At 43.8% G+C, this 21875-nt stretch overlaps 1 protein-coding gene across 1 annotated transcript in view; it reads right to left on the bottom strand.

The window, feature by feature from the left end:
- RICTOR (RPTOR independent companion of MTOR complex 2) overlaps window positions 1-21875 on the bottom strand; it is a 663554-nt gene that overhangs the window by 80364 nt on the left and 561315 nt on the right. Inside the window, 1 exon segment of the mRNA XM_029578377.1 lies at window positions 10640-10724. Coding sequence (XP_029434237.1) covers window positions 10640-10724 — 85 coding nt within the window.

The raw sequence follows: 21875 nt of genomic DNA, 5'->3' as shown, positions 1-21875 counted from the left end.
TGCTGCAGCTACCATGGTGATCCTATATTCAAATTATTGATCTTTTACTGGAGTATGGGAGGGGAGAGAACTCCTCCAAATGAAGGTAGGTTTGTTTGAAGTGAACCACAGTCTACCGGATGTTGTATAACCTTTGCCTTCCCTCCTAATGCTCCACTGGATTATCCCACTAATATAATTTTTGTACCATTTTGTAGGCCATTCAATTTGAAATTTAACAGTACCTTATAAATTACTTAAATGTATTATTTATGGCTGGAATGTACAATAGCAAAATAACAGATTGACTATATTAAGGGCCAGATTTTCAAAGGGGTACGCGTGTAAGATACGCACGTACCCCCCGAAAACCTGGACCAAACACCCCCTGCGCGCGCCGAGCCTATGTTGCATAGGCTTCCAGCGCGCGCAAAGCCCTGGGACGCGGGTAAGTCCCGGGGCTTTCCTGGGGGAGGGGGGCGTGTTGCGATCCACCCGTCATCGGGGGGCGTGTCGAGGGGGCATGATGCGTTCAGCACTTCATCCGGGGGCGGCGCTGCGGGCGTGGTTTCGGCCCGGGGGCGTGGCCGCGGCCTCCGGACCAGCTCCCGGACCGGAACATGGAGTGCGGCAGCCGGCTCGGCACGCGCAAAGTTACGCCTGCTTCGAGCAGGCGTAACTTTCGTGATAGAGGTGGGTGGGTGGGGGTTTAGATAGGGCCGGGGGTGCGCGAACAAAAGTATGCGTGTGCGCAGATTTATAAAATCTGCCCCTAAATTTTTGCATTTCATGAGGTGTGTGATGCTGCAGCAACTTTTATTATGAAAAAATGGACTGCCAAAAAATTAGGTTGAAGCAAAAACTAGGTTCAGAGAACATGGGGCAAGAGTGCTTTAAGGAATTTGGTGTCGGATGGCTGCTAAAATACTCCCAAGATAGTCAAAAAATTATTGAAAATTCCAGCAAAAAGCAGAAACAAAGCTGTTAACCTGCTTGTTTTAAATTTGTTTTGCAAACTAACAGTGGGCACACCAACTATAAATTATATGTTTAATTCTGTTTTGAATGCTGATTAAAATGGTATATTACATATTTCTATCAAATTTCAGGTTGCTGCTGCAAGGGGGGGAGGCAAAAGTTATGTAACACCTGGTACAGAGAACATCTGTTATGGGTAAATACATTTTGCTTTGTCTAAAGACAAATGATTCACCAACTCTCAAAGGTTGTCACCCACTCAAGCAAGCAGTGGTTAAACCCCTTTTGAAGAAACCCACCCTTGACCCAAAAGACCCCTCCAACTTTTGCCCCATCTCAAACCTCCCCTTCATCGCCAAGATAATGGAAAGAGTAGTCAACATGCAGCTAATGGACTACCTTGAAACCCACAAGATCCTACACTCCGCCCAATTCGGATTCCAGAAGCACTTCAATACTGAATCCCTCCTGCTTACTTTATCTGACCACCTCCTCAGAGGCATGGGGCAAGGACGTTGCTACATCCTTGCCCTCCTAGATATCTCTGCTGCTTTCGATACCATCTGCCACTCTCTCCTACTCGCTCGTCTTGAGGAAATTGGGATAACTGGTCTTGCTCTTGCATGGTTCAAATCATATCTATGCAATAGAAAATTCTCTGTTAAAATTGGCAATGCTATTTCTGCCCCACACCCCCTCCTACAGGGAGTCCCACAGGGTTCTTTGCTCTCATCCACCCTCTTTAATATCTACCTCACCCCACTCTGCCACTTACTCTCCGAACTTAACCTCAAATTCTTTCTTTATGCTGACGATGTTCAAGTATCATACCTATTCATACCTCCTTCTCCGACGCGCTGAGACACTGGGAATCCTGCCTTGTATTAATTAATGTTCTCCTCACCAACCTACACCTTGCCCTTAACACTAATAAAACTGAGCTCCTTCTCATCTCACCACATTCCCCCCCAATCCCTCTCTTTCTAATGACCCCTCCTTCAATTCTATTGCCACACCTCTCTTTGTGAAAGACTTAGGAATTTTCTTGGATCAACAACTAACTCTGAAGAAATATGTAAGCTCCATTCTTAAAGAAGGCTTTTATAAACTTAATTTCATGAAAAAACTCAAACCACTTCTGCACCCCCAGGACTTCCTCACTGTGATTCAAGTAACGCTCTCCATGAAATTAGACTACTGCAATTCCATTTTCCTAGGCCTCCCCTACTCTACGATAAGACCGCTGCAAATGCTCCAAAATGCAGCAGCTAGAATAATCACCAACACACGCAAAACAGAGCACATCACCCCTATACTGAAAGATCTCCACTGGCTCCCTATCCCCTCCAGAATTCTCTACGAAACATTATCCATCATTCACAAAGCCATTTACTCTTACAATTCCAATTGGCTTGACAGTCCGTTTGATCTGGTGCAGTCTAACCGACCCACAAGAACAATAAATAAAGGGACCCTGCTCGTGCCTTCCCTTAAAACTGCACACCTCTCTTCCACCAGAGCCCGTGCCATTTCAGTTGCTGGCCTATCACTATAGAATTCCCTGCCTACCAGCCTTCGCCTAGAACCCTGTTCATTCAAATTCAAAAAGAAACTCAAAACCTGGCTGTTTAGACAAGCCTATCCGGACTAATCCTCCCTAGCCTCCCCAGCCTCCTTCCATCTGTTACAACTTCTCCTTGCACTTAAGTCCCTGTACATACCACCTTGCATAACTGACAATATTTTTAATACCATTTAATTTGTTTTTTGCCCTACTATTTGTGCTGCACTATATTTATCTTGCCTTATGTTTACAGTTGCTCTGTTCTTCATATCTATCTTATGTTGATCTCCCCCACCCGTTTTTTATAGACCTTGTTATAATGTAATTTCAATCTTTCTGTTCAAATGTAAACCGGCATGCCGGTATAAAGAAGTTCTTAAAATAAATAAATAAAAATAAGAGAAAACAACAGTAATTAATAAGGGGGGAAGAAATTTTTGTTGGAAACAATTTTCCCCCTTTTTAGTTTAAGTAGGGAAGACAACCTGAAATCATACAAAGGGGCATATGGAGGATTAAATGAGGCTTTCTTCCTCAAAAAATTGTGAAGAAGAGACAGCCCACACCTACAATCTCAGTGTAAGGCAATTTCTAGATATCAATGGGGTGGGAATGTGTGGACTGAACTACACATTGCAGCTTGGCAAACCTTCTCAACAGAGATAGACCTTAAGAGAGGCAGCTGATGACACCATCAGGCTTGCCTAAGCATAAGAGAAGGAGAAGCAATCTGCTATCCAATTAGAAATGCTGCAATTTGTCAGTGCATTCCCAGGTCTAATGGGGTCGAAAGAAACAAAAGACTAAGTCGGTAGAAAGTGACAACTTTCTTACAGTCCAAGGCTTTCATACTTTTATGGATGTGTGATCTAAATTGTTAACACCACTTTAGGCAGCAATGTATGAGGAGCACTATCATATTAAGATAAAATCTAGTATAAAGTAGATATGATAGTAGAGTCTCGAGCTCACTAATTCTGCAGGCTGACATGACTTACTACAATAAATGTAACCTTACAGGTTAGGTACTTGGGCTCATAAGAGTCTAAAGGCTAGAAGGGGGCTTTCATAATCTGGCCCATGACTCTATACGTGGCTTGATGGGAGGCTTCCATTGAAGCAAGCCCTGTACAAATCTGACATCTCATAATGCTGCTTTCAAATGACAATTCATCTTTCATCTGTTTCTAAATATGGAAAAAGGAAAAGATTAAAGATTTTTGCCCAACACATTTTATAACAATTAATATATATTTTGTCATTGAGATCTGTCACCCCTCTCCTCGTGGAGGTAACTTCTCTCGTTTCTTAATACTACGGGAACAAAAGGAAAATTGGTCTTTACCTGATAATTTTCGCTCCTGGATCAGTCCAGACTCCTGTGTTTTGCCTCCCCTCCAGCAGATGGAGACAGAGAAGTTTTGATGGACTCTGCCCTATACCCTGAGGTGCCACCCACAGTCTGTCGGTATTACTCAGTCACAAAGCAGAATGGTTCAAAACCATACACTAAAATGAAACTTGAACTGGATCACTCACCCCAAGTGGGAACCGAATCTGTTGAATACTGTAAATAAGATTGATCTGCAGACCAGAACTAACCAAATGCTGAACGAGCGGACTCTTCATTACCTCTATGCGCTAAGTTGGCGGGGCTCTGGACTGATCCTTGGTACTACAGGAACGAAAATTATCAGGCAAGGACCAATTTTCCTTTCCCTATACGTACCAGGATGTACCAGATGTACATCCTTTCCCTATACGTACCTGGGATGTACCAGAGCTATTCTTACCTGGGATGGGATCCGGAGAGGCCCGCTCTCAGTACACCTTCTCCAAATCCCCCAGAATCCAGATCCTGGACATTCAACTTGTAATGTCTCGCAAAGGTATGTAAAGACTTCCAGGTAGCCGCTCTGCAAATCTCTTACGGTGAAATCTGTTGACATTTTGCCCAGGAAGTCACCTGCGAACGGGTGGAATGTGCCTGAAGACCAACCAGTAAAGGCCTCCCACGCAGTAGATATGCAGAACTTATAGCCTCTTTTAGCCAGCGGGCTACAGTCATCTTACACTCTTTTTGGACCACTCCAGAGTCCAAAAAGATGATCCGAGACTCGGAAACTGTTAGTCACCTCCAGATAACGCAGTAATACCCTGCGAACATCTGAAAGATGATCCGTCCGGTTCAAATCTGAAAAGGACGGGAGTTCCACTGATTGATTCAAATGGAAAGAGGAAACTACCTTCCGAAGAAAAGAAGGAACCGACCGCAAAGATACTCCAGAATCTGAAATTCTCAAGAAGGTTTCTCTGCAGGATAATGCCTGAAGCTCGGAAACCCTACAAGCAGAGGAAATAGCTATCAAAAACACCACTTTTAGCGTAAGATCTTTCAATGTTGCCCTTTTCAAAGGCTGAAAAGGCGCTGCACACAAAGCGGTGAGGACCAAATTTAGACTCCAAGAAGGACAAGGCTGTCTTACCAGTGGGTGTAAGTGCTTTGCTCTCTGAAGGAACCGAGTCACGTCCGGATGCGCCAACGCTACCCCCTGTATGGGCCCGAGCGTTACTACTTGCACCCGTAAGGAACTACATGATAAACCCTTGGCCAGATCGGCTTGCAGAAAACATAAGATAACCGACACAGACGCCCGGATAGGCACAACCTCTCGCTCCATGCACCAGGATTCGAAGATTTTCCATATCCGGACATAAGACAGAGAAGTAGATGTCTTACAAGATCACAAAAGCGTAGCCACCACCGCGTCGGAATAACCTTTTCCCTTCAGACGCTGCCTCTCAAAAGCTATGCCGCTAGACAAAAGCGATCGGCCTGGTCGAAACAGACGGGTCCTTTATGGAGAAGGTTCGGGAAGTCCCGAAACCGCAGGGGGCCTGCCACCATCAGTTTGACCAGATCCACGAACCATGGACAGTGTGGCCACTCTGAAGCCACGAGAATCACTTCTGCCAGATGTAATTCTATTCGTCTGAGCACTTTGCCTATCAGAGGCCAAGGTGGAAACACAAAGCAGTACGGTTGTCGGCCAGGGAAGGACTAGAGCATCTACCCCCTCTGCCCCTGTCTCTTGCCGGCGACCGAAGAAACGGGGTGCCTTGGCATTTTTGAACGTCGCCATCAGGTCCATACTGGGTGTGCCCCACCTGTTGCAGATGAGCTGAAAGGCCTCGTCAGCTAACTCCCACTCTCCTGGGTTGAGATAGTGACGACTGAGAAAGTCTGCGTGAATGTTGTCTACCCCGGCTATGTGAGACGCCGCTATGCTGACCAGGTACTGCTCCGCCCAGCTGATTAACTGTCGAGCCTCTACCACCATGGATTGACTCTTTGTCCCTCCCTGGTGATTGATGTAAGCAATGGTAGTCGCGTTGTCTAACAGGATCTGACCAATTTCCGCGGAGGAGTGGAAGGAAGGATTATAAAGCTAGTCGCACCGCTCTGGTCTCCAGACGATTGATCAACCACCGTGCTTCCTCTCTGGACCACTGCCCCTGCACAGACTTCCCCAGACACACTGCTCCCCAACCGGAAAGGTTGGCATCCGTGGTAACCACTGTCCACTCGGGAAACACCAGGGGAACTCCTCGGCTCAGGTTGTCTTGAAGTAGCCACCAATCCAGACTGGCCCTCGCTGAATCGGTCAGCAGTAGGGGTAGATGAAATTGTTCAGATACTGGGCTCCAACGAGAAAGCAAAGCTGACTGTAAAGGGCACATATGCGCAAAGGCCTACGGAACCAATTCCAGAGTAGATGTCATGGAACCTAGGACCCGCGGAGGATGTTTGGACAACAAGACTCGAATCTGTCCTTGAAGCTTGACAATGCGGTCTGTAGTGAGGAAGAGAAGAGAGCCCCCAGGAACTCCAATGACTGCGATGGGACCAGACGACTCTTGGTAAAGTTGACCACCCACCCTTGTGCTTACAACAATGGAAGCACATGGTGGACAGCGGACCGGCAACTTGACTGATTTTGCCCAAATCAGCCAATTGTCCAAGAATGGATGTACCAAGAATCCTTTCCTGCACAGCTGTGCCGCCACCACCACCATTATATCTTGGTGAACGTCCTGGGTATGGTCGCCAGTCCGAAAGGTAGAGCTTGAAACCGATAATGATGTCCTAGGATAGAAAACCTCAGGAACTTCTTCTGGGCGGCCTGGATCCCAATGTGTAAATACGCCTCCATCAGATCCAGAGACGCTAGAAACTCTCCCTTTCGAACTGAAGCTATGACGGACTATAAAGTTTCCATGCGGAAGTGGGGGATCCGAAGGCATCTGTTGACCCGCTTGAGGTCCAGAATGGGCCGGAACTTCCCCTCTTTCTTTGGTACCACGACATAAATGGAGTACCGGCCCTTTTGCTGCTCCGCCAGAGGAACAGGCGTAATTGCGCCAAGCTCGAGAAGACGCTGCAACGTCTCTTTTACTGCCCGATGCTTTGCCGCATAACCGCATGGGAAGACCAGGAACCGATGCCATAGGTGCTGTGCAAAATCTAAAGCATAACCTTGTCTTATCACGGAAAGCACCCACTGGTCCGATGTGAGTTTGGTCCACTCCTCGTAAAACAGAGACAATCTGCCCCCTATGATCAGAACAGAGGAGTGGACCGGCCGCACATCATTATGAAGGCTTACCTCTCTGTGCAGATTGGGTATTACCCGGTCTGCCGAAGCGGCACCCGCAAAAGGACTGGGACCATGACTGCTGTCAGTTAGGATTTTGCCTAAAAGAGGAAGCGGAAGACCAGGGGGCCCGGGACCTTCGACTCCCACAATAGCGCGATCTAGAAGAAAAAGAATTCCTTGATCTGGGTCTATCTTCCAGCAGCCGGTGAACCTTATTTTCCCCCAGAGATTGAATCATATCCTCCAGGTCCTTGCCAAACAGTAATCTGCCCTTGATGGCAGAGAGCCCAGTTGGGCTTTGGAAGAAAAGTCCGCCGACCAGTTTCTTAACCAAAGCAACCGCCGTGCAGACACAGCGGAAACCATGGACCGGGTCGATGTCCGCAACAAATCATAAAGGGCATCTGCGCTATAAGTGATTACCGCCTCAAGGCGCCCCGCCTGAAGAGCTTCTCTTTCCGACAGGGATTCGTTGGCCTATAGCTGTTGCACCCAGTGAAGGCCAGCTCTCAAGGCAAAATTACTGCACACTGCCGCTCGAACTCCCAGCGCTGACACCTCAAATATCTTCTTGAGCTGAATCTCCAGTTTAAAGTCTTGTAGCTCCTTGAGAGCTGTGGAACCAGTAACTGGGATAGTGGTCTTCTTCGTGACAGCTGATACCGCTACATCCACCTTGGGAACTCGAAGAATATCCAAAGCATCCTCCGGCAGAGGATATAGCCTGTCCATCGCCTTAGTGACCTTCAACCCCAGATCAGGGGTATCCCATTCCCGGAACAGCAAGTCCGTCACTGAAAAATGGAATGGAAAAGAAGTAGGCGGACCCCTCAGGCCCAACAATACTGGATCCGTAGATCCTAACCAGGACTCTTCATGCGAAGCCTCGATACCTAATTCCCCTAAAATAGTGGGAATTAGGGGCCCGAGCTCCTCTTTCCTGAAGAGTATTAGCACCTTCGGATCATCCCCCTCTTCAGCACCCAGCTGCTGGTTCCCATTACCCTTCACCACCCTCGGGGGCTGGGATGGTAGGTTCTGATCATCATCCGGATCAGATGTGTCTGAAGAAGTTACTGTTTCGCCCAGAGGGGGCCACTGACCTCAAGGGATGCTTTGCGTTAGGCGCCCCCATGCTCTTCTCCTGCTTGGACTGCTTCCTATCCTTAGCAGGCTGCTCCGCGAAAGCCGATTTGCCTGCAGAATGTTTCTTGCTTGCTCTCCTGGCCTTAAAGGCCTTGTGTAATAACAGAAAATCCGATGAAAAGGAGGAGGAGGAAGAACCGTCTGAATCATCATTGGGGTTGGCACCTTGAGCATCAGGATCAGGGAGCCCTGCCAAGTCCTGAAATAGTGGCGTTTTGTCTGCCGGGACCAAGCGCTGTGGAGACAACGAGGGCGGGAGAATCTCCTCTCCCACTGTGACTCGTGGCACTGAGGTGATGGGACCCAAAATGGCGCCCGTTCCCATGCTCAGCAGGAACGGGAGAGGAAAAGGAGGCTGCAGGTCTCCAAATGCCTGCGATGTTGAGCTAACACAAACTACCATCCCCCGGCAGTTGCGGACGTTCCTTTGCCCCTGGTGAGACAAGACGAATAGAGGCCGTCCCTGGACAGCCGCGTATGCGCCAGACCAACCGTCGTGGCATAGCTCCAGCAGCAGAAAAAAATAAAAAAGAAACCAAGGAGCTCAAAATGACGCGAAAAAACAAAAAAAACCAATGACGGCACGGCAGCGAGGGAAAAGAGCGCCCCCCGAACAGTTCAGCGAAATTTACTACTTAACTGTCTCTTTTTCCTTTCCAACTAAGTAAACAAATCAGACTGAGTTTTGCACCTCCACCATCTGCTGGAGACAGTGAAATACTGATGGACTGTGGGTGGCACCTCAGGGTATAGGGCAGAGTCCATCAAAACTTCTCTGTCTCCATCTGCGGGAGGGGAGGCAAAACCCAGGAGTCTGGACTGATCCTGGTACGTACAGGGAAGGTGGATTCATACTTTCTAACCAGTTTTTCCCCTCAGGTTAAACTTAAATATTGAATTGTTGGCCTCTCTCTGATTTTTTGTTCATCACCGTCATTTTTATAATTTAAAAAAAAAAAACCTTGGCGATGCTTCCTGGTGGGTTCAAGTCACTTGATGACAGTTTCGATTAAGTGACCTTTGGCACCTTTGTATTTGTTTTGAACTATTTAACTCAGTGATACCGGAAGCTCTGTTTTCAATATGTTACTCTCACTAATGAACCGTCAGAATCCCAGGTCATGAGTAATTTGTTTTGAGCTTTTTGTTTTGTTTCTGGATTTTCCTTATTTAGAAACAGATGAAAGTAGTCAGTCAGTTTTTAATCAGTATATATTCTGGAATAATAGTAAGCTGTTTCGACATGTACATTCTAAATTGCTTACTTGTTGACTGTTTGATGCCTTTTGTCCCCTAACATCTTTGCATGTATGTTTTCAATTTAGATGTAAAATCCCTCCCAACACATTCTACGAAGCACAGTACATGTTGGGGGACCGTTTACCCTTATATATGGTAGGAGCTGAGAAATCCATGTTTTTCTCCAAAGAATATAAGAAAAAAAAACCTTAATAATACTAGGATCTAAGAATAAAAAAGCACAACATATATATCTCAGTGCCTAGTTTATAGTTTTGCAAGCTTTCCCAATGATTTTCCATAAGAAATCGGCCCAATACCAACTACTTTCAAGCAAAATGTTCAAAATTTCAGAGTAGCCTACTATCTTTTATAAAACTAAATAAAACATTTTTCAATGATTCACTTTATTCCCAGTGTTTTCTTTGGAAATTAGGTTACAATAACTTCTTTTTCCACATGCCTCCTTTTCCTTAAAATAAAGGAAAGGAAAACTGGCAAAAATGATTTTATTATGAATATTTCCTCAAAGTAGTGATAAATTGATTCCATTTATTGTATCATTATCTAGTTGGTAAATGTGACACAGTAGACCCTGACAGCATAAGACACACTTCAACTTTTTCTCCCCTTCCATCCTTGAATTCTCCCCCAAGACAGCATGTATGGACATCTCTTGGGAACCGCAGCCTGTTTAAGGGCTGGACAAGTAACTGCTCCAAGGAGCTTTCTCAGAAGGTCCATCACAACAGAAACAACTTTTTCCCTCCGTTACTAGGCCTCAGTACCCCATAACTGGCTCTGACAAATGGGGATCCAAACCAGGTCTCCTGTGCCATACTGCATAATGCTATGGCCTGAACAAGGGGACCGGCTAATCACACAACTCTTTTAAAAAGAAAAATAGCTTAAAGGGAAAAAGGCAGTTAAATGGAACATTAAAAAGCAGGTTTCCTCATTTAAAAGAAGAATAAAATAAAGAAGATAAATTCTTTAAAAACAGACAACTAATTTAGTTTGACAGTTCATCAAAAATCATAACTAAAATAATATGTCATCTAAATGAATACATTACCTCCTGTTGCAGGTGTAAAGACTCTAGCTGCATGGCCATCATTTGGAGTAACTGACTTCTTTTGGAAATAAGGTGTCTCCTTTACCTAAAACATATATATAAAGTTTATGTAACTTTCCAGAAAACAAAAAATACTCCTCCTTTTATTGTATCAGGTTATATATACATGTTAAAATTATCTATGCTAATTACATGTTTTATAATAAAGGTTTAAAACAAGTGAAGAATGATCTGAGAAAAGTGTGCTTGTGTCCCAGTTCAAAGGGCAGAAGGATTACTCCCCATGCAGGGGTCCCTGCTTCCTTTTCCAACTAATTTCCATAGCAAAACTGAATGTGTAATTTTTCATAAGCATGATGAATTTCAAACGCTAACCATCTTCCTAGCTTATAAAGTAGTGCTTCCTTTCAGCTCTGCAGTTTACAGAAAGAAACAATAAAACAAATATATTGACAGGAAGTAGAAGGAAGATTTAGTGGAAGGCAACATGCACTGAAAAAACTTCAGCCAAAATAGGAAATTAGACAACGTATAGAGTAGTAATCCACATTGTTCATTCATTTTTCAGCTTCTTTGATACAGCAGTGTGCTACTAGAAGGTGGAAGCAGCATGCTTATCCTATCCAAAGAAAAAGGTTAGAATGGGGAAAGCAGCCTTGCTATCTTTACCATGACCACAGTTCTATATAGTGGCAGGGGACCTCAAATGAAATGGAAGTTAGGCCACAACAAGAAGAAAAACCCACTCTCAGGCCCACCGGAGGAACTCAAGTCTGCTACCCACCTGTACCGTAGCTGGGTGGAGGGAGGGAAAATGGTTGCACTGCTATAGGGGTCCAATTGTAGGAGAGAGAACACCAACATGGTGCGGTGCAACATGCTCTGGGGGAGATGCTTGCTGAAATTACATCGAATGCAGGCATGCCAACAAAGAGATTGCTTGCAATGACAGCCAAAGGCTGTGTACATGCTTGGGGGGGGGCGGGCACATAGCACAGTGTAGCATAAGCTATGAGCAACAAGGGAAAGCCTTCTGATCCATCTGCAGGAACCCGTGCAGTCAGCACTCAGTCACCTCTTTCCCCCACCCCCAGCTCAGGCCACACAAACCATGCCCTGGCACCTTCACCTCCAGAAATGTCTGGAGCCAAACTTGCCGCATGGGGAGTGGAAGGCACTCCTAGAAAAAAAATATATGTTTTAATCTTTGAGCCCAGTCTCCTATCACTCAGCACCAGCCATGTGTACCACAGTACTGCTTATTCAAGTTCCTCCCTTTTAATCATCTTCACTGGTGCCTCACTTTGTGCTTTTCACATTAATTTCATCTGCCATTCAATAATGAAAGGCTTTAGCTCACTGCACCTCAAGTCAGCAAAGGCCTGGATGGGACCAGCAATCGCCCTGTCACCCCGCTCAGCCAAAGGGCTACAAGCCTAAAAGGTGGGTGGCCATCCCACATTGAGAGCATCCATCAGTTGTTTGGAGGGGAGGGGGAGCACAACCAGGGACAACAGGTATCCCACTGGTCCTCAAAATGCACCTACAATCTTCCTCTGGGAAATCCGTGATACCGGGCACGAACATGATACCAATCTGCACGGAGGCCTCTGGCCTCTGATATAGCCAATGTGGATAAGAAAATAAGAACATAAGACTTGGCCATACTGGGTCAGACCAAAGGTCTATCAAGCTCAGTATCCTGTTTCCAATGGTGGCCAAGCCAGGTCACAAGTACTTGTCAGGATCCCAAGGAGGGATAGAACCTTGGCCTCAATTCCTACTGCTGGGGTTAGCATGGCAGGGCAAACCCCCAAGAAATAAACCTGCCGAGGCCTGGAGCACTTATCACCCAAGGCGTTATAGCAAAAGCTCCGCTGCACTGCCCAACAAGGTCCACAGCCTAAGAATGTGCCACCAAAGGCCTTAGCTGGTCATGCCTCCCTGACTTGCCAGGCACCCTTCTAGGTTCTCCCTACATCTCATGTCAGGCTATCTCATCTGCACCTAAACCTGCTGCATTGAAATCTCCATCTTGGCCAGCTGATTCCTCTTGTCTGAACTGTTCCCCCGCCCCCCGATGCCGCACATGCTTGCTGCACTTTTGCCAAAAGCACAAGGCCTACTGCCTTTTTTTTTATTTTTTTTTTTATTTTACCTTGAGGGTGCCTAATTGGGCTGCCCCTGATGCGAGGGGGGGGGGGGGAGCTGGCAGGCCGCAGCAACCCTCTATCTCACCGGTACACCCCCACTATTAGCCTAACCTGGCATTCCTGTTCTGAGAGCACTCTTCAAACAGCCTTGCCTCATCCAATAGCCGCCTCTCATGCATAAAGCATTGCTGATAAAACCTGTTCTTGTGAACGAGGGATTGTGTAGGATCATCAGATTTTATTTTAAATTTACAGGTTTTTGTTTTTTTAAACAAACTGTGAATAGTACATGTAAAGGTATCCCGGAACCAGGCCCCTGAACAGCAAGCAGATGACATGAAAAACCCTCTATTCCACCCCCAACGGTTGCACATTCTCCAGCCACGCGTCTGCTACCTCCCTCATCAGGTCGTCTGCTCAATTCTTGGTCTGCAGGCAAACTCCAGAAGTGACGCTGCTCACGCTCAGTCACATCCGCCATGTGTTACAAACCAGGAGCCTCAAGATAGGCTGCAAACAATGGGGGGAGGGAGAAAGAGGAATAGAGAGGCAAAGCAATCAAATATGCAGGAAAATCGCTGAAAGAAGAGGCTGGTGGGTGGGCTGGCATCCCTTTAAATTGTTCGTCAGCCGGTTGTGGCCTCTCCCCCTGAGGTGATGTCGGTTGACTCCTTTCCATTCACTCTAATCTGGGCCTCAGGGTTGGAATAGGAACTTTGAACCCAATTAAAGTTCACTCCAAAACCAAATTTTGGAGTGAAAGTGTAAGATATAAAAATACCCATTCAACTTTGCTGAATGCTTTGTCTGCATCCAAAGAAATTAGTAATGCCTCAGCCTTGACTTCATTTGTATGGTACAACAAATCCAATGTCTGTAAAATATTCTCCACATCTTGCCTGCTTTTTATAAATCCACTTTGATCCCTGTATTCTAGCAAGTGTAATACATGTTCTACATGACATGCCAGAAATCTGGCATGTCATGTAGAACATGACATGCCAGAGAAATAGACTAGAGAAATATATAAAGGAACCCTACAGACCCCACCTACAAAAGCCACACGCCTCATCTCAACTAAAGACCGATCCTTTTCAACAGCAGGCCCAACTATCTGGAACGACATCCCAGCTGACCTCAGAATGGAGCCCTGCCTACCAACATTCAAGAAAAAACTTAAGACCTGGCTTTTCCGCCAAGCCTTCTCAGATACCCATGACACACAATAGTCGACAGAACTTCCTTTAGGAGCAATGGATTTCCATTTTACCCCTAAGCCCAGAATAAGAGCCTCCTGACTGCTCTGTTTATTCTAATAATTTCTCCGCTATCTCTAGCCTTTCCTTCCTTCCAGCAGTCTATGCCTCCAAGTTTAATTTCCCTGTTAAATGTAACTTTGCTTTTTCATGTTCAACCTTTTGTTTTTGGTTACTGTTCTTGGTTCAGTTCCCCTATTCGATGTGAACCGACCTGATATGGTCTCCACCATGAAGGTCGGTATAGAAAAGTGTTAAATAAAATAAATAAAATAGGCCTGCAGGAGCTACATTGAACAAAGTCCTTTCCCTTCTTGGGAATAACTGAGATGGAGGCCAAAAGAGAAGAGGAAAGGCCTTCTCACACAGACATTTACCATTACTTAGAGCCTGAATGGCTTTTTGGACCTCAGCAGAAGAAATAGGTACATCAAGGCTTGCCAGCACAGTACCTGGAGTTGTGGGAAGAACAAGGTTATCTAAGCAACCACCGATCTTATCCTCTTTAGCAATGAGTACAGAGGCATACAAAGAATAGTAACCTTTAAAACAGGGTGAGCAAACTTTTTAAGCCTCAGCCTCCCACCCTTCTATCCATACAATTTTGGCCCCCCCCCACCCACCAAAGTTGGGTTACATCGTGTATATGTAAATGTTTCTCATCAACAATCAGTTGTTGAACTGTTTGCCAAATAGGCAATCACGCTGCCAGTCAGAAGCTCCAGTTTTGACTCTCTTCAGGTTGCTGATAGGAGCAACTAGATATATACACAAACGCAAAGAGGCAAATACCACACCACATCTAGACAGGCACCTGACAGTAATGGCAGCACAAACTCCTGCCACTGCCAGATACATTGTAAAAAAGACACTCAAAATCTATACTGCAAACTTATCATAACATAACAGTAGTAACACCAAGAACTCAAACAAGAACTCTACCTGTGAAAAAGCAGCACTGTAAATATTACACTGAGTCCTAGAATACCAATACAGCACCTACTGAGGAAATGAAACAAACCCGATTACTACAGATCCCTACACAGACACTACACACTAGCAAAATCTCTCCCCTTGGTCACACGCACAGAGCAGAGACAGATCCTCACCAAATACAGAACAAAGGATCACAAATTAGAACTAGCAATAAGCAAACAAAAATTGAAATGGAAACTCCAAGAAGACAGACTGTCTACAGTATAACAATGTCTGAACAACCATTCCTTATAAAATAAAATCAAGAAACATAAAGCATCAATTATAATAGTAGAATCATACTAATAAATGAATACATATTTCAAACCTACTGACAAACAGAACATCTATTAAAGCTTGAGCATTTGAGTACTCATTTACCTTTTAAAATGGTGAAAGTGTGGGTGGAATACCTCGGGGTCCAAATAGGACTGCTTGAGAACCAATTGTTTACGCTCAATTATGAACCCTTGCTGAAAAAAATCTATAAAGATCTTGATAGATTGGATTTTTCATGGCTGGGTAGAGTGGCAGTTATTAAAATGAATGTTGCCCTGATTTTATCATCACTTTCGGACACTTCCAGTAGCGATCTCTGATAAAACTTTGAAGATATGGCAAAGTATTTAGCTTTATCTGGAAAAGGAGGCTGCCGATGTTGGCAAGGTGGGTGTTAAATGAAATGAAATTGCAAGGGGGTTTGGGTGTTCCAAACTTGCTGTGGTATTTTGTCACTGCCCAATTAAGAGCATTCATTGATTAGCATAAGGCAAGGGAGATGCAACTTTGGACGCAAACTGCTCAGGCAGCAGCAAATGGTATTACATTGGAAATGAGAGCATGGATGATGAGGAAGCTGCCAAGAGAGAACTTATCTCCAGTCACCAAGTTGACATTGGAGGAAGTGGAGATCGAAGCTAGCAGGGAAGCGCTCTGCTTTTGCTTGCATGTCCATTTTACATAATAAAAACTTCCCTCCAGGGAATGACCCTGCATTGATTAGACTTTGGAGAGCACTGGGGGTGACAAGGTTGGGGCAGCTAAAGGATGAGAAGGGGCTGATCTTATTTGTTCAATTACAAAAGCAATATTCTCTCACTACTAGAGATTGATTCTTTCACATCCAACTACAGATTTCTATTTCTTTATTTAGATTTTTATATTCCGCTTTTCTCACTTTTTTCAGCACTTCAAAGCGGATTACATTCAGATACTTGTAGGTATTTACTTATCCCAGAGAGTTTACAATCTAAGTTTGTACCTGAATCAATGGAGGGTAAAGTGACTTGCCAAGGTCACAAGGAGCAACAGTGGGACTTGAACCCTGGTCTCCTGGTTCATAGCCAGCTGCTCTAACCACTAGGCTACTCTTCCTTAAAAAGGGTAACACATTCGAAAATTTTTGTAACCAAGCAGATAATATTTGGAGGCCTATTTCAACTCAGCAATCAATATATGCAATATTGATTGCTGAGTTGAAATCTAAATATATCTACCAGAAAGAATGGGAGAGGGATCTGGGAGAAATTCTAGTTGAGGATGTGTGGGACCAACGTTTTTATAGCTACAGGGAGGAACTCGATCTCCTTTTTAATAAAGGAAAACAGATATGAAGTACTCTACAGATGGTATCTTCAGTTCTTCTCCATAAAATTTTCCCACAGTGGCAGAAAAATGCTGAAAGGATGTGGTGGGGTAGGCACCTTCTTTCATCTATGGTGGGAGTGCCCAGAAGTCAGTAGACTTTGGGAAGTAGTGTTACGTCTTTTTGCAAGAAGTTCAGAGACCGGGGATACCCTGGGAAAGTCATCAAACAAGCCTATAAAAGATCGAAGTATAGTGACCGGGCTCAACTCCTCACCTATCGTGAACGAAGAGCACAAGAGCAATTGGTATTTGTTCTTCAGCAAAGTACCTCTACTGTGGCATTGATTGATTCTGTGAAGAGGCATTGGCATGTGTTGGGACTCCATGAAATCTTCAATGAACTTCCGTTGTTCGCTACAAGTCGGGGGTCTAACATTCGGGACAAGGTAGTGCATGCCAGTTTAACCAGGACACGCCCCCTTTTTGACAACAAGGGAACACATAAGCAATGTGGAGCGTGTTCTATTTGTGCCAACACTATAGAAGGTAACACCTGGATTGATACTAATACTGGTTATGTGGTTAAACGTAAAACAAGCACTGACTGCATGTCAAAGAATGTGATCTATGCAATAATTTGCAAATGTTCTAAAGTTTACGTGGGACGTACAAGGAGGGTTATTAAAACCCGGTTGATGGAGCACAGATCGCGAATCAACAATGGTGTTTTGTCCGCGCCATTGGTTACTCACTGTGCTGAGCACGGTTACAGCTTTGATGATTTAAAATGGACTATTATCGAACAGGTTATTGTGAAGTCTACGTGGGATGATTTGATCACTACCCTTAATCGAAGAGAACAGTATTGGATTTTTAAATTAAAAACTGAGACACCTTCAGGTTTAAATGATTTGATTGATTGGTCTTTCCTCCTATGAGCGGTTTCCAGGAAGGAGGAGTCCTTTGGATACCCAGCCATGTGTATAATCACGTGATGGTTGTCCCTTTAAACCAGGGACGCAGACAAGGGTGAGCAGGTTCGCCATCTTTTTCGAAGATGGAAATGGAGGGAGCAGCGTTTAAACGAGCTCGTCATTGATTTGAAAAAGGTTACATCTATTCAAAGATTCTGGATATAATTTGAGTGGGCTCTCCTGAAGAAGATTCGTCGAAACTGGGCCTCGTTGGGGCAAGTGCCACTGAAAAAGATCCGCGTTTTGGACTTTGAGTGCAATACAAATGCAAGCTAAGTACTTTTCCGGTTCTTAAACGATTGGCGACCTGAATCCCTTGTTGCACACAGTGTTTCATGTTGTCGTTCCTAACCTGTTTCTCTAAATCATTCAAATGGATTAGTTCAAATAACAAGATAGAACTTGAAAGCAGGTTAGGCAACATTAATTTTTAACAATATACAATAATAAAAAATAGAACAAATAAACATTCTTTTGTAAAATTAAAAGTGGTGGAAGGTGGTGCTCATGATAATAATATAAAAATTGAGCTAGACACCAAGGTTTGGTGTTCTGGAAATTATATGAAGCATCATCCAACACTTTAAAAATATTCAATACCATTTTATATAAATTTTATTTTCACATTCGGGGGACACTGAGGTGTTTTCAAAAATTTTTTCAAAAAATATTCAAAATATATTCAATGATGATAAGATTCGATTAAGTGTGTGGGTTGTTTGGTTGATCAAACTGGTTTAATGGCATTGAGATATTTAGAATCTCTAATCTGTACTCATTGACCTCGAAATCTGAGACTTTTCCAAAACCCCTCATTTCTAACAACAAAGCTTTCGCCGATACATCTGGGGCAGATAATGTGAACAAAATATCATCTGCAAATTGAGACATCCGATAGTCAATCCCCCCACAATTCACATCATGGATCCGAGGGCTGCCTCTGATCATCTCCACAAAGGGTGCCAATAAAAGTGCAAACAACAGTGATGCTAGAGGACACCCCTGACTGGTGCCCCTCTTCACCTCAAAAGATCTTGAATATCCTCCATTTACCTTTATACATGCTCTTGGACCTGTGTACTGTTTTATCTACGTTATGAACTCCCTCCCCAATTGTATTTTCTTCAATCCCCTAAAAAGAACCCTGTCAAAGGCCTTCTCTGCATCTTCTACTAACAAAACCATGGAATTGTGTTGCATACACCATATCAACTCCAGCACTCAATATACATTGTCAGAGGCCAGCCTTCTGGGAATGGATCTCGACTGGTCATTATGGATCAACATTATGGATCAAAAGGGGTCATTATGGACCCCTTTTAGCCAAAATAGCAATCCCTGCCATATTGGAATTAGGCATTAAAGTGCCTCCTAGTCACAAGGAATTAAACATTTTTACCAAAAGTTTCAAAAGTACTGGATAGAATGTTTTCTAGAACTTGGCAGTGTAACAATCAAGTCCTGGAGATTTCCCTGATTTTAAATCTTTAATGACCTGCATCAACCTCTGCTGATGTGATCTCTTTATGGAGTGCCTCTCTCCACTTTTGCGGGATAACCAGAAGCTCCACCCCTGCTAGGTATGAATCTATTCCAGATTCTGGAACCATATTAACGCAATCATACAATTCTCCATAGAATTGTACAAAGTGCTTGCTAATAACCCATTTAAGACAAACATTTACCTGATCTATCTTTGATTTAAATAATATGATTCTGAGTTAGTCTCTTCTTCAAATGCCATGCCAATAGACGCCCAGCTTTGTTACAAAACTCAAAGTGGCTCTGTCTCATCAGGTCCAATTGAAAGGCCACTCGAGCCGAGTCTAAAGACTGCATTTCCCTCTTGGCTGATTCCAAATACTTTAATGTCTGGGAGTTAGGAGTCCTCTTGTTACTTAATTCCAATTTAGCTATCCTCTGGGCAATTTGTATATGAACAGCCATCCCTTCTTTCAAGATCTTCTTTCAAGGATCTGTACAATGTTAAAACTTGTTTACTTAATTTTCAATGTTCAATTGTAAAAACTCCTGTTTTATTCTTATTCTGTTCTATGTAAACCGCTAAATGTAGCGACAGTTATTGTTCCTTGTGAACCGGGGTGATATGTATATTATACAGGAACCTCCGGTATATAAATCATTTAAATAAAATAAATAAATAAATAAGATAAGATTCTCGGAAAATCAGTTTGCCTCTAATCACAACTTTCAGATAGTCCCACAATGTCATGGATGTGACAGCTCCTGTATCGCTGAATTGTATGCACTTACATATCTCTTCTATAAGGGCTTCATTATACTCTTTGACCCCTAATAAACTATCATTCTGTCGCTAGTAACTTGTGCTCCTACTATTAAACTTTGTCACTATGGTCAGCCAGACTGGGGCATGGTCTGACCAAGTAATATTTCCTATATCCACCTATACCGTTTGCTCTACTAGTGTTTTATCAATTAGAAAACCATCCAGTCTGGAATAGGATGAATGAAACAGAGAAAAATGTGAAATTGTGACTAGGGGGATTCTTCAATCTCCACATGTCCACCAGTCCCCGACTTGTCATCAGATTTTTTAGGGCAACTCATGCCTCTAGCTCCCCTCACTTGTATTGTTTAAATATGGATATCATGTGAGATTGAAGTTGCCTCCGAATATAAGGTGCCTTTCCACTCACTCAGCCAGTTGTGTTGATACTTGATCCAAAAAAGGTCCCTGCTCACTATTTGGGGCACATATGTTTATAAATCTGCCCTCTGAGTTTCTTAATACCGCCTTTATATTTACTACCAACTGCTTACAGAACAGAACACTCACTCCGCAATACTTGCTTTTACAGATTGCCAAGGACATTTACTGTTGAGGGAAAGGTTTTGCCCATAATCATCTTTCTTTATATTTATTTTGAGTTTCCTGACAGAAGATTACATTTACCCTTAAATTCACAGCTTCTTGAAATAACCACCATCTCTTGACTGGGGGAGTTCAAACCCTTGGTATTCAAGGATACAATTTTTAGCATACCCATCTCAACTCTAAAATAACTATGCTGCTAGACAGCCTGAATCTATTTCCCCTTACACTCTCTAGTACGTTCCAACTTGTCCGAAGTTTCCCCATTATGGGAGTCCACATCCTTAATGTTACCCACCTAACTTGTCCCACTAGAGGATTCCCCATACCCTCACAGATCCCCCCCCATCCCTTTCCACACTGCTTCCCACTTTCCCACCCAGTGAACTCACATCTCGAGGAATGAAACCATCCTACCTGATAGCCACCCACACATCCCTATGACATATCCAATTATATATCAATATACTAACAAACATTCACCCATCCTTTTTAAACATACAATTTAACTACTGTATAAACTAGAAAGTGTTCTGTTGGTCTCAGCAATCCGACACTTAAGCAGCATAATCCAGAGCAACACCCGGCAACAGCAAACTAGGATGGTGTCTCAATCTACCACCATTTAGGTGGATATTCTCTGATGCGAGCTGCCACCAGCGCTCTCTCTTATCACCTTATCTTGTGGAACATCCATTCACACAGCTTGCATGATCTCCGCTGCCTCTTGTACTGTCTTGATCTGGGAAGTCACTCCACTAATTCTGAAGCTTAGACCAAATGGAAATAGCCATTTATATTTGATATTGCTCCTCCATAAGCCAAAATTTCTTGAAACTCCCTTCTTTTACGAATAGTGCTAGCGGCTACATCCTGGAGGATTTCAATTTTCTGACCTCTCCAAAGGATTAAGGTCATTTTCCTAGTCTGTAAAGTCACTTTTTCTTTTTGAGCAAAGCCATGCAAACAAGCCACAATGTGGCTGGGTAAGTTGATACATGGTGTTCCCAGGGACCGATGGGCCTGTTCCAACTTTATCTGGGAGACTTCTGCCTCTTCTTGTACGGACCCCAGTACCATGCTACAAATGCAACTTTATTGCTATGGTTTGTTTAATGATTGTGCTATTCTGTGATGCACAATAGTTTAATTTGAAACACATTAAAAATAACAGATGTGTTTTGTCTATTCACTAATTTTCTTAAAATTCTACATATCTTACAAATTCTGCCAGGGGTATGTAAATTTATGATCACAACTATAGTATCCATGACAACGCCTAGATCTTTACCCTGGGTGGTGACTCCCAATATGAAACCTTGCATTGGGTAGCTATAACTTGGGTTGCTTTTCCCTATATGCATCACTTGCACTTGGCCACATTAAATGTCATCTGCCATTTGGATGCAGTTTCCTAGTCTTGCAAGGTCAACTTGT

The sequence above is a fragment of the Rhinatrema bivittatum genome, chromosome 1, assembly GCF_901001135.1.
Source record: "Rhinatrema bivittatum chromosome 1, aRhiBiv1.1, whole genome shotgun sequence".
In the NCBI taxonomy this organism is placed as follows: Eukaryota; Metazoa; Chordata; class Amphibia; order Gymnophiona; family Rhinatrematidae; genus Rhinatrema; species Rhinatrema bivittatum.
This window is presented reverse-complemented; position numbering and strand designations above follow the sequence as displayed.